The following is a 12,731-nucleotide window of genomic DNA, read 5'->3' on the forward strand; positions in this document are numbered from 1 at the left end:
GCCTGCCCGTGCTGCTGTCTCAAAGGTTATTTCACCAGCAGGGAACACCTGCCTAGATCAGCCTCCTTGACACAGGTTCTCTGTGGGGAAACCTTCTCCTGGCCAGGGGCTGATGGTGTCTCTCTGACCATTACAGCTATCCCCCAGAACAAATCTCACCTCAGACATTTACCTTCCCTCTGCACCCAGGTCAGTCAGTACCTTCTACTGTAACTGCTGACAGCTCTGAGTAGGTTGAGTGCCCCGAGCTGCTGCCTGTGGCCAGAGCACAGAACCAGAGCCACCACATCCCTGTCCTGGCCCATCCTCTCTCCACACCTTGGCCCAGCACACTCCTGATCCAGCACTGCCTGCCTTCCTGAGCCTGCTGACGGACCAAGGGCTCCTATGGGAACACCAGTGCTCTTCCCAGAGACAGGGAGCTGGACAGGGGTGAAATGTGTCTACACCTTTTATTCTTTCTCAGCACAGGAGAAAAATGAAAGACTCACTTTTTACAGCATGCTGGACCTTGATGCCATGCAGAGCCCTCCCCCTCATCCCTTATCTCTTCTAAGAGTTCCTCCCTGGCTCTGCTCAGCCCACCCCTCACGCAGACCCCACCACTGCCCGTGCACAGGGACAGTCCTTGACCTTCCCCGGGTGCACAGGGGATGTCTGCAGACATCCAGCTGATTTCTGGAGACCCCTTCACATGAACACAACTCAGGGAAAATGCAGTTTTTTCATGTGCCTGACAGAAAGAACTGAGTTGTGCCTGGCTGAGCCATGGTCTCTTTTCTGAACCCATAAACTTGGGCAGGATCTTAGAGTCATTGAAGCTGACCAGATGAGAACAGAATAAAAATATTTTCAACTCAGACCTGTCATCAACTCTGGGCTGTCGATAAATCTGTCTGGTCTGTCCTTCAGCTGAAGGTTCACTGGGAAGAGATGGCTTTTTTCTGCTGTGTGGAGCTGCACACACAAAATTACAAACAAGAGCTTATGAAACTTGGTAAAATATGATGTTCCACACACAGACTACATGGATTAACATTGCTCATGAGGCTTCTCTAGGCCATGGCTTCTCAGTACAGAAGGGTGTCATCTTCACACATCTTTAGCAAAGAGAAAGAAAGGAAGGCTGTTTTCTGTTTTAATTGCTTTGCTGAGGTCCAAATGAAGGGCATAGCACACACCTCAGCAAGAGCTGAGCCCTCGCAGCTATTTTGAACAGGAAAAAAGGAAAGCTAACAGACTGGCCAGTCTGTGCATCCTCAGCACCAGGCTGCAATGCAGAGTTATGCAGGTGACACAAGTGCTCCTCTCCCACTGATCAGTGGAAGCCCAAACATTCTGTGCTTGGGAGGTGCAGCTTTCCCTCCAGCAGCCACATGAGTGCTGGAGCATTTTCTCAGGGCAATTCCTAGCTTGGAATAAAAGCTACAGAAATAGCAACATTGAAAGGTGGCCAAATTTTTTGCCTGAGCTGAACTATTTCCATTTGGGAAGGTAAACAAGCAGCTTCTTCCCAAGCCCCAGCAGAGCAGGGGCTGGCAGCCCACCCCCCAGACTCACCAACACATGAATGCACTCCACGGTGGAGGAGTTCACCCACCGGGCCTCAAACGTCCTATCTGTCCCAAAATGGCACTCCAGAGCTGTCTCCTGCAGGAGGGGACACAAGGGCAGAGTGGCTGCAACAGCCGTTTCATGCAGTTCAACATTTTGCTCAACCAATATGGATGGTGCCAGGTCTCACCTTGTTTCTGTCATCAGTACCTGAGACACAGTTCAAGTCAGAAAATCAGAACCCAATACTGTAAACAGGGAGGGGCCTGTGCTGCATTAATCCTGCTCTGCACAGGCACATGAACCCAAGCCCTGCCCTTGCTGTCGCGCAGCATGCTGCTGTCAAACATCACAACCAGGTGTAGGGTTTCTGCTCCTGGAGCCAAGGACACATGGCACATGGACTGGGAGACATGTCTGACCTGTAGCATGAGCAGACCAGGAGATGTTCCTGACCCACAGCATGCACAGCCTGGGAGAGCTGTCTGGCCCGGCTACAGGTACTTGGGTTCCTCTGGGGGCATTTAGAACTTGTACTGCAATGCAGACCAAGAACCAGCGTAGGTCCCAAGCTGCCTCACCCAAACCAGCCCAAACTAGTGCATGATCTGGGCTCAAAGCCACCTTCCTTCTTCTCCCAACATGCACAGAGCAAATCTCTAATTCAAATGAGGACCCAGCCGGGAGTATGTTCAAAGGCAGATTTTCTATGCTGTTTCCCGATAACACAAGGATGAAATCCTGACCTGAGTTACTGCTGTGGAGTATTCTGAAGGAAAAAAAAAAAAGAATCCAATCTCTAAGCAGGTCGATGCTCCACCACTACTAAGGTCTAACCACCTTTTGAAAACCAATGGATCTGATAAAAGACATGAAAGCATTAGACTCCTGGCAGGCAGATGCTGGCTCAGTGAACACACATGGAGCCAGAAGGGAAAACTGGAATCTCCTCCATCACACAGCTTGTGCCCAGGCAGTCCCTGCCCCTCTGCTGGCCCGGACCCCTGACCCCGCCGGGCAGTGCCCTCGCAGCAGCTGAGGGCCGAGGCATGTGGGTCTGATGGTCCAAGCTCCAGCAGTGCTCGTGAGTCCCTGCCGAGAGGAAAGGAGAAGAAATCCTGCCAGGGCCCTGGGACAGCCTGCAGATGGTGGAGGGAGGAAGCTGGCGTGCCAGAGCCCCTTTCCTGCTGACTCCATTTCCTATCAGGTTACAGGCAGTATTGCTTCCCCTTCAGCCACCTCCAGCACCCACAGAGGAAGAAGAACTTCTCGCCCTTTGCTGCTGATTGTGGAGGGCACATCCTCCTTCTCAGAGCCTGGGACCCTGCAGGAAACAGCAGCCCCAGCCAGGCGGGGAATTTGTGGCTCATTGTGGCCCCATGCTAGAGGGCAGGGTTGGGGAAGCCATGCAAGCCAACAGCTCCACCAGCACTCCCAACCTCCTCCTCTCCCACAGGAGCTGCCTGGCTGTCCTATGTACCAGTACCCTCTGCAGGGACATGGCCAGCCAGCCCCATGAGCTCTGCTAAAAGACTCAGCCCAAAATGACACAAGGCAGCTGTCTGCAGATCCCAGAGCTTGGCCAGAGGTACTCCCAATGTCCAGCCTCCCTGCCCCAAATTCCTCTGATTCCTCCTGGCATGGGACACATCTCTGAGCGCACCATTTGATGTCCACTTCTGCTTCTCACCCTATTACAATTAACAAGCCAGAATATGGCACAGAAAGGATTTTTTTCACAAAAAAACCCAAACCCAAAACCAACAAAATGAAACCCAAAAAACCTCCACAGTGACAACTAGAAGTAAAGTGAAAATGTTTCCACGCTACACTCAAGCAGTGGTTTGGCCAGTTGAGGACTCTCTGCCTGAAGCTGTGGGTTTGTCCTTCCTTCCAGAGTGTGAGGCAGTGGGGCCAGGCTGGCACACAGCACCAGGACAGCATGCCACTGGTGCTCTCTGTGGTGGAGCAAACACCCACCAGGAAACCAGGAACTTTTATTTCACTCCAATATTTTGATGTTGTGCCTGTTTTGCATGGAGATCCCTGGGGAATGCCTGGACACAAACAGCATCTCTAGGCAGCTTTGCTGTGCACTCCACTTACCATTGGGGTGGCTGGACTCCACCAGTACCTTTCGTTAACAGACACCAGTTGCTTACACAAACCCATCACCTACTCCCAAGGCAGAACCCAGCTCATACCAAAACCCCTTCAGCTGACTCCTCTGCCTTACTGCACACCTGACCGGCCTCATACAAAGCTTACCCACCTCTCCAGGAACTATTTACCTGGGAGAAAGTTGTGTTAGCCAGTGAGATGGTAATATCTCGAGACACCCCTGTGGGCATTGGGTCCAGTGAGGCAGGTACAATTCGTGGACAGTCAATTTTATTCTGTTAGATACAAAACAAGACAAAGAAGAGAGAGGTTAGTTGGGTGGGCTCCTGCACCAGCTGGGGAAGGTGGGTAGCTGCCAGCCCCCAGGCTCCACTTCCATCTTCCTGTGCTGAAAAAATGCACTCCCAGGTGAAAAGCAAATGCTCACACACTCATCAGCTGCTGCTCTGGGCATTAACATGCATTTAAATGTCAGAAGAAGGGGCTGGAGTGATACTAAAAGGAGGCATTGCCATCTCCAGTGGCAAATCTGCCAGTGTGACCCCCCCCCCACCAGCAGGAAGCCGATGTCTCTCACATCACCATGCACATTTCTGCAAGCCCCTGCAGAGATTTCACTTTCCGGCAGCCTCCCTCCTGCCCAGTGTCATTTCAGAAGTGTGCAGGGGTTTGTGTGTGCATGCGTGTGTGCAGGGAAAGGGTATAATGAGCAGTAGGGGCTTCAACAAGGGGACTGCAGCAGTAGGGCAGCTTAAATGAAAGGCCTAAATGAAGCTGAAAAACGATTTTAAAAGGTCACCTGTCCCCCTGCTTTTGTTCTCACTTTAAATTGATGGCTCAGATACTGGAGCTGACAGGTCAGTATGACAAGCCCATCCTGTTGTCTCATGAAATGTAAATCGCACTGCAAAACTACATCAGAAACGAAGCCAGCTTCTCCATTGCCCCAGGCTATAACGACATTAATGCTTTTGACAGTGGAGCCATTGCGGTAAAAGACAACAAATTTGGTCCATTATGCAGAACGATTTGCAGCATGCAAGATTTCCTTCTGGCTTCCAGCAGGGGTTACCCCACTGTGACCCGGCTGGAGATGGAGCTGCAGCTCCTCTGGTAAGCAGTACAGCCTGCCTGCCCAGGTGACCAGCAGGACACATTCTCGGGGCTGGACATGCAGAGAGCATGATGTTTCTGTCATGACTTCCCCAGAACCACCTATGCATCAGGAAACTATCTGGAAGTGCCCATTTGACTCTGGAAAACATGCCTCATTCCTACCAGGACACTCAGCCAAGTGCAGTTGGTGCCACCTAAACGAGGACTTTAAATAACAGATGCACATGATAAGAGAAGTAAAGCAACAAAGCAAAGCACTGGAGAGCAATTTCAGTCCCAAGCCTCTTCTAGGGGAATCAAAAGAGTTAAAAATAAAGCCAGCAGGGCTACAATTGGAAATTCATGCAAAAGCTCCTACGGCTTGGTGTGTCCTTGCATGTCACAGCAGCTAGTGCAGCTTGCTAGAAAAATACACTTTAGAGGACTGATTAACTTGTTGTCTTGCAGCCCCTTCTCCCGCTGCTCATCAGCAGCTAAAAACAGAACTTTCCAGCTGATTATATCATTGATGTCTGGATCAGGGCAAGCAGTCTGAATGTTTAAAATGCTGCGAATGAAGCCTTGCAACGTTGGCTTCCTAGCAGACCCATTTTCAGGTACAGCCACGCCAACAATGGTCTGTGTACTGCAAGCTCTGACTGTAGGACAAGGCACCGTGTTTCCAGGGCTACAGAGCACCTGATCCTGCAGGCTGCTCATGGAAACCAGCAGGAAGAGCTAAGAAAGGCACAGAGGTAAAGGAGGAATATGGCCAAACCAGGTGTAGCATCCAAACCAAATATACTCCTGGAGTAGGAGGATCAGAGGCAAGAAAGCAAGGGTAGGCACAGTTTTCCTTAGGGAAGGACAGACATTGGTTATCTGGTTATCGCTGCCAGAGGTATCCTTGGCTCTGGTCCCTTGCTCTGAGGTGATGTGAACAGGTGTCCTGTGCCACACTGTCCCACACGGTCTCCATGGCCAGGCTTCCATGCAAGAAGCCCCATGTGCTCCTACAAGTGGCACAGGCATGGTAGGAGGTTTTACCCTCAAACAATCAGTTTTACTGCTTGTCCCTCCTGCAAGAGCTCCACGTAGGACAGGACAAGGCCAGACTCTGCATTATCCAGCAGGGAACAAGGGGGCAGCCCAACCCATCAAGATCTGGTTCCCCAGCCAGGGTCTGGCAAGGTCTGGCTCTGCCTTGCCTTTCCAGAAGCAGCTGTGTTTAAGTCAAAGGAGACAAATTATCTCAGGCAATTTTTGTGTTTGCCAGCCAAGCTGCAGGCTACGCGGCACTTTGTCATGGGAGAAGTCAATCCAACAATGTGGAACCTGCTCCAGCAGTCCTTTTGCTGCCCAAGCTCTCCCTCTAGATTTAATGAGAAATGCCACACACCAGCCCTAGCTAACACCATGGATGGAGGACCAACCTGTGGGATCCCCATCTTTCCAGAGTTCTATGCTAGACACAACTGCATGGAGTGCAACATAGTGCCCCATCTCCTTCCCCATCCCCTGCGTTTGCAGCCATTAACCTGCTCCCCAGTGGAGGGAAGCAGACATCAGGGCTGGCCCCAAAGGGTGAGAGGCTTGTCATGGGGCCAAGCTCCCACTGGAGACAAGCACAGGGAACCACTGGAAAAGCTGAGATGAGAGCAGAACACTGCTGCCAAAGGGTTATTCAACTTACAGTGTAAAAGCTTGGCTTGGCTCTATGGCAGATTGATTGCTAAAAAGCCAATTTTATTTAAATTAACTTCAATTTAAATTTCACAAGCAGGAACACACTGAGCCTCTGGGTTATTAAAGCTGTAATTTGGAAAGGGGAGAATTTCTCCTTTAGATGAGCACCACCAGTGGTGCTCCAGCAAGTTATTAACACACCACAACAGCCTAGTCAAAGCTAAACGAATTGTGAAGGATTGCTCTTTATTGCATTACTCAAGTCCAGGACAAACCATGGCCAGCAAGTGCCAGTGGCTAACAGAGACCCAGAGATGCTGGGAGGATGGAAACCACAGCAACAGCCTGGCAACATAGGAAATTGTCTCAAAGAAGCAAAGTTTGATGGCCCTTACCTTCATCTGCAGCACGTCGTGACACTGCGAGTGATTGGAGACACAGGAATAGGTGGAGGGGCACCAGTGACACTTCCACCGTGTTGAGAGGCAGCTGGTGCATCTGCAATGGCAAAGGCACCATGAGAAGACCAGGCTTTGGGCTGCTCAGGGGAGCCAACCTTCAGCCATACAGCCCATCCTCACACATTGTGCTCAGTCTTTCACAGAAAGACCCATCTGCAGCAGGTGCTGGGTTGTCCTCTGCCTGGGAACTGGCGGCACCATCTCCAGTGCCATGGCAAACCATGAGCCACCAGCTCCAACTCGTTCCCAGCTTAGCAAAAAACACTTTTCCCCCCAAACCCCTCTTTCCCCATCCACCTCCCTGAGGAGCCAGCATGCCCCTGTTGACAAAGGCTCTGCCCCCACGTCTGCACAGGGCACAGGACCACCAGTCAGCAAGACCCAGGGGTCCCCAAGGGCAGTTTCTACTGTCAAGCTCCTGGGAGAAGCACACACCAGACCCCTTTCCTCCAGCCCACCCTGCTGAGGAGGGGTACAGGGAAGGGCAGAGAGGAGAGAGTGAAGGTGTCCCTGTCTCCCTCCACCCCCAGGGACAGCTGGGAAACCTGGCTCTGCTACTGATGGGTTAACAGCACCAGCTTCATACAAAAATATTATTCACACTGAAAAAAACCCAGCATGTCCAGATGGCTGCAGACACAGCGAGGACACTCCTTTGTCAATCTCTGGCAGCACAGCCACCATGGCCCTGCCAAACCCTGCCCAGGCTCCAGCGCCAGTATCCCCCCACCAGTCCCACAGTGGGACCCTGGTCAGGCTGTGTGTATGCATGGACCCTTCCAGCCCCACACCCTGCCACTGTCCCACCCCCTGCTGCCACCCACTTCTGCCTGCCACCCTGCACACCCCTGCCTGCACCCCTGCACACCCCGGCCACTTACGCTTTCTTTGGGTAAATGTTTCCAGTTCTTTTGCAATCATAGATAGTGAAATTGGCTCGGATAATGTTCTTGCTGTTGACCCGTAGAGCAGCTTCGACAACCACGTGGTCTGAGAGAATCAAGCCAAAGAATATTGGGTTGCAAGAGCCTCTTGCTCACGCTTAGAAGACAAGACAGACCCTTGGGAAAACAAGGGCTAAATCTGATTTGTTTTCTCCAGGGCTTCCTCCAAGCTGCATTTCAGGGCTTGGACCACTCATCTTTTGCCCTCTGACTTTCAGCTCTTCCCTCTTAAATCAATGCTTTACATCACCCTCATCAGCAAAGAACACTGACTTTCAGCAGAAAATTCCAGCATGTTGTGCAATTTTTAATTAACAGCGTTAATTATTGTCTGCTTACAGTTGGTGCTAAGGGATATTTTTTTAAAAAGTGGTAATTAAAACATGTTAGCTATCATGTTTTAAAACCCCGCTCACTTTCCCCATTACAATAAACCCACAGAGAAGAGTGGAAATCCCTTTTTTGGCTACTCAACATACTACACTAACTCCTCCTCACACCAAAATTGCTTAATTTTTTTTTTTTTCCCTTCAATTTTGCCATATGAGCACCAGGGACAAGAGACAATGCCTCTTTCAGAATTATGTACAATAAATCAGCACAGTGGATTCCAGAAATTCATTTGGACATTGCTGCAACCAACAATACAGAACAGTTAATGATCTCCCATTCTTTGGATAGCTCGGGAGAAAAACAATGCAGCTTTATAAACTTGCCTATGAAAAGTGGAATTTTCAAAAGGACTGGCTAATTCTTCTCCTACTGAAGTCAGCCATCTTCAATAGAGCATTCACTCCAGGCTTGAAAGATGAAGATTTAACAAACACTCAAGTCTGGAATGCAGCATTGAACCTCTCAGAAGGAGCTATAGAATGGGGCTGTCTCCATCAGATCTGGTCAGGCCCAGCTGACTTCAACCAGACCTGCAGATCCTTGTCACCTCTGGAACCCAGCTCAACAGAGCCTCAGGGTGGGCGTCCCCTTCAGTGCCACCTAAAGACACGGTGACACTACAACGCTTCAGTCTGGCCTTTAATTGCCTAAATGGGATTAAGAGTTTCTCAGTCTCCAATAGGCATGCACTTGCTTTTCTTCCAGAACTTCTCCTGAAAGGTATTACATGCTCAAGAGGGAAATTAACCAAAAGCAGTTGAAAATATCAATAGAAGTAACAATGTTATTTCCCCAGGGCCAAAATATTTTTGTTCTGGTACCTATTAAATCTAAAACAGAAGCTCTAACCAGACAAGTCTTAATAAAATAACTACATGAACTTGCTTTTAAAATCTGATATTTAAACCAAAAATTGATAGCTTTGAAACACTGTCAATTCATGTTAAGATGAAACTCCCATGCTTCAAAGTCATCTGCTCAATAAAACAGAAGCAGTTTAGGTCTTTTTTCCCTGTATGCATTATCTGCACACACAAATGGACAAATTAAAAAATTTAAAAGACTGCAAAAAGTTATGTACACAAAAGTGGTTAGAATGAACTGAGCTTGTTTTCCTCTGCATACCTTGGTCATCTGGAAATGTCGGATATTTCTCACGCGGAAGCAAACTACAGTAAATGAACTGGTTTACGTAATCTCCAGCAACTCTGGCTACCGTGTGGATATTATTTCCATAGTCACATGAAATATTTGTTCCATTCAGGTTTGGGATAGTTCCATTTATTTGTATTATCAGGGCCTAGATTTGGACAAAAAAAAAAAAAAAAAAAAATCAGTTACAATCAGTTGCCCATGCTGTCCTCCACCCTGCTGCCTAAACCAGCAGCAAATATCATCCTGCTCTTGGGTGCCTGCACCTCCCAGCCAGCAGCTGGTGCAGGGGTGCCTTTTTGCCATAAGCCTCCAAGGAGAATGCTTTTGAGGAGGGTGACTCAGGAAAAGTCATGGAGAAGGAGCCAGACCAGCGCCAGGGTCCCATGGGATCCCCTCTCCAGCTCCGGGCTCTGACCCAAGCGCTGCCATTTCCCTATCTTAGGGCTGGTCAAGAACTTTGATATTGACAGAGATATTTTTGTCACTGGGAGAGGGCCTGTCTTAAAAAAAAATACATTTTTATGAAAACATTTAAAATATCATTAAAATGTTGTTAAAAATAGCAACCATACAAAACGAGAAAATGAGCTGATTTAGCTGTCTGCAGCTGATCTTCTGTACTTCAAAATTTTTCAGATGTCTCCAGTGTGCCTGGCACAGCAGCTTTACAAGTCTTGTTAGGGGCTCAGGAGTTACTGTCCTGAGGGCTCCAGGGTGTCCAGGCAGGAGGTCACCTCCAGGTGCTTTGGGAACATCTTCCTGACTCAATGGCCCAACAGCTATCAGCACCCCATGACCTGCATGCAAGCCACGTGGAGCCAGGCTTAGTGCTGAAGGAGCACAGGTATTTATCAGTCCTCAAAGAAGGTAATGACTCCCCAGTACACTGCACAAGGTTAATTTGGTATTCCCATCAAACGCACCGGGCTCTCTTTGTCGATATTAATCTCAGGCTCCAAGATGCTCATGGAGGGGCACTGCTCTGCCCCTTCGCTTGCACTCGCCCAGAAGTTGGCCCCTGTGAAGTTTGTACACTCGTGCTGCAGAGAACACCTGTAATGAACAGTGGAACAATTCCTGGTTGATTATTTTTAAAACCAGTGGTAAAAATGTTGACTTCCTTGTGAGGGAAGATCCTGAGAAAATCCTGTGCCTGCCTTCTTCTACTCCACCTATGTAGCTCAGCCTAAAGCTTTGCTGCTATATTTAAAGTGTCTAGTTGCTACGAGAGTGTGTGCTCCCACCAGTATCAACAGAGCATCAGGATTCATGGTAAGCAACAGCAGGCTAGGCTGAACCTAGAATTGAAGAGGTGACATTTTGTCCCATTTCTTTGATTTGTAAATACCAAGTCTAATTTTGTAGATCCCCTTTTGAGTGTCAATCGTCTCCTGCTCATGAATAATAATAACTGCAAGGGTAAAAGATGGTCTTTAACAGGGTGTTGGCTCTCTCCATCCATGGTTGGATGCCTGCACGATATTCTTTGCACTGGCAGCTGGCTGCAGCATAACAATGCAGCCACAGTTAGACCCTGGCTCTGAAGAGCATCCCAGCCTGTTGAGACCAGATGCAATTGTTCTGAAAAGTGCCTATTTCAAAAGAACCAGGCAAAGTCTAAAGTGGTGTGACTGCCTGGAAATACAAAAGGCATCAGAAATTCTTGTCCAGCATTGAGGGCCAAAGGACAGGCCAAAGCACACTGGGAACACAACCCACCCTACCTGGTCTCCATCGTGCACCACCCGCAGTAAGCATCAGCAGCAGCCAGGCACTCCATGCAAGTCGAGTACTGGTTGCAGGCAGCCACCTTCACCCGTGTCATCTGCACCACAGCAGTACAAATGTTACACCAACACCACAACACAACCCCACCTAGCAGAACCCACCCCAGCGTGGGACATGAGCCTGGGGCAAGTCAGGACAGCCAAGGGACAGGGCAGCTGCCCCATGGATGCACAGAGATACAGCCCTGAGCTGCCCCTTGTCAGGCAGAGCATGGCTGTGGGTGTGTGATGTCAGGCTACAGAGAGTGACACCACATCTTCCTGATGCATCAGATGGAAAGGGCTTCACAGCCTGTCCCTTTCTGTGAAAAGCTTTCACTCAGAGCTGCAGAAATCTCCTTTCTAGACAGCCGAATGCTATCTGGCTATTCACAGAGTGGCCAGAAAACAGAACCACTCTGGAAACCATAATTTGTAAAGAAATCAAAGTAGCTCTGGGGACTTGCTCAGCAGGAGCAGTTGGTGGAAAATCATGTCTCAGTCTCTGCTCTTTCCTCCCTCAGTTTCTAAACATTTGGGAAGGAAAACTGAGTCACTAGGTACAGCAATGACTGACAACATGATGTACTGAGAGCCCTGAGCCCATCATGTGAGCACACCTGGGCTGGTGGGCTGCTTGGCCTGACGCCATTTCACTGGCAGCACTTCACTGCTCCCCAGCCCCATGGTGCTCAGAACCCCCTTCCCAACAACGGTGAGCTCCTGGGGAACTCCTCAGGACGCTATGAAGGAAAAAATATCGCCCCTGGTTTATTCGAGAAGAATCAGACAGTGGTGAGGACCACAGGTGCTGCTCTGGGTGTCTGATCAAGCCCAAAGAGCCTGGGTGCTGAGCTGAGAGAGGCTGAAGCATCAGCTAGAGAGGAGTCCCAGGAGGGCTCTGCAAAATGATAATGACCAATCAGCAGGGAATTAGGGCTTGGAAAACAGAAATGCAACATACAACATTTGTGGTTGTGCATCTGTTTTGACAGATCAGATTGTAATTCAGGACAAACCGCCAGCGCCTGGAGCACTCAGCTCTTGTCTTCCTCCTCTGCTCACTTGATGGAGACGAGACTGTCTGCTCCTACCTGCTGCAGCATTCCCGCTCTCCAGAGAGCCCTCCTCCCCTCCAGCCCTCCCACTGGCCAGGCTGAGCACACACTGCCCCAAGGATCATCTCTGACAGGCATACTTTTGTCTGTAGGAACCCCCTAAAGCCTCCCTGCACACTGTTGTTGTGTCTCTGTATAGGAACAACAGCTGCTGATTTCTGCACCTCTTTAGGTGGGATTAGCTCCTGTATCTTTCACTCTTCTTTTTACATGGAAGCCACCAAGATGGGAAAGCCTGACAAACTGGTCCAGTTGGCAGGAGACTCCCCCACCTCAGACAAACACAAGGACCCCCTGGAAAGTCGTCTGACACCCCAGCCAAGGCTCTGCACTTGCTGTCTCTGCCCATCAATATTACAGCAAATGTTACTGCTCCCAGATTAGGTCTGAATGCTAAATCAAAGGCATGATGCTCAAACGACTATTTTGCTGTAGATT

At 49.5% G+C, this 12,731-nt stretch overlaps 1 protein-coding gene across 2 annotated transcripts in view; it reads right to left on the bottom strand.

Annotated features, from left to right (window-relative positions):
* Window positions 1-12,731, bottom strand: part of PLXND1 (plexin D1) — a 66,189-nt gene that overhangs the window by 36,819 nt on the left and 16,639 nt on the right. The window contains exons 4-11 of one of the 2 annotated variants that reach the window (XM_030458198.1): window positions 11,134-11,234; window positions 10,333-10,462; window positions 9,380-9,554; window positions 7,799-7,907; window positions 6,852-6,954; window positions 3,846-3,950; window positions 1,561-1,650; window positions 864-957 (exon numbers count right to left, since the gene is read on the bottom strand). In XM_030458198.1, the coding sequence (XP_030314058.1) occupies window positions 864-957; window positions 1,561-1,650; window positions 3,846-3,950; window positions 6,852-6,954; window positions 7,799-7,907; window positions 9,380-9,554; window positions 10,333-10,462; window positions 11,134-11,234 (907 nt within the window). The remainder of the gene's footprint in view (window positions 1-863; window positions 958-1,560; window positions 1,651-3,845; window positions 3,951-6,851; window positions 6,955-7,798; window positions 7,908-9,379; window positions 9,555-10,332; window positions 10,463-11,133; window positions 11,235-12,731) is intronic. The other variant, XM_030458199.1, reaches the window with a different exon arrangement.

The sequence above is a fragment of the Calypte anna genome, chromosome 12 (genome assembly GCF_003957555.1).
Source record: "Calypte anna isolate BGI_N300 chromosome 12, bCalAnn1_v1.p, whole genome shotgun sequence".
NCBI lineage: Eukaryota > Metazoa > Chordata > Aves > Apodiformes > Trochilidae > Calypte > Calypte anna.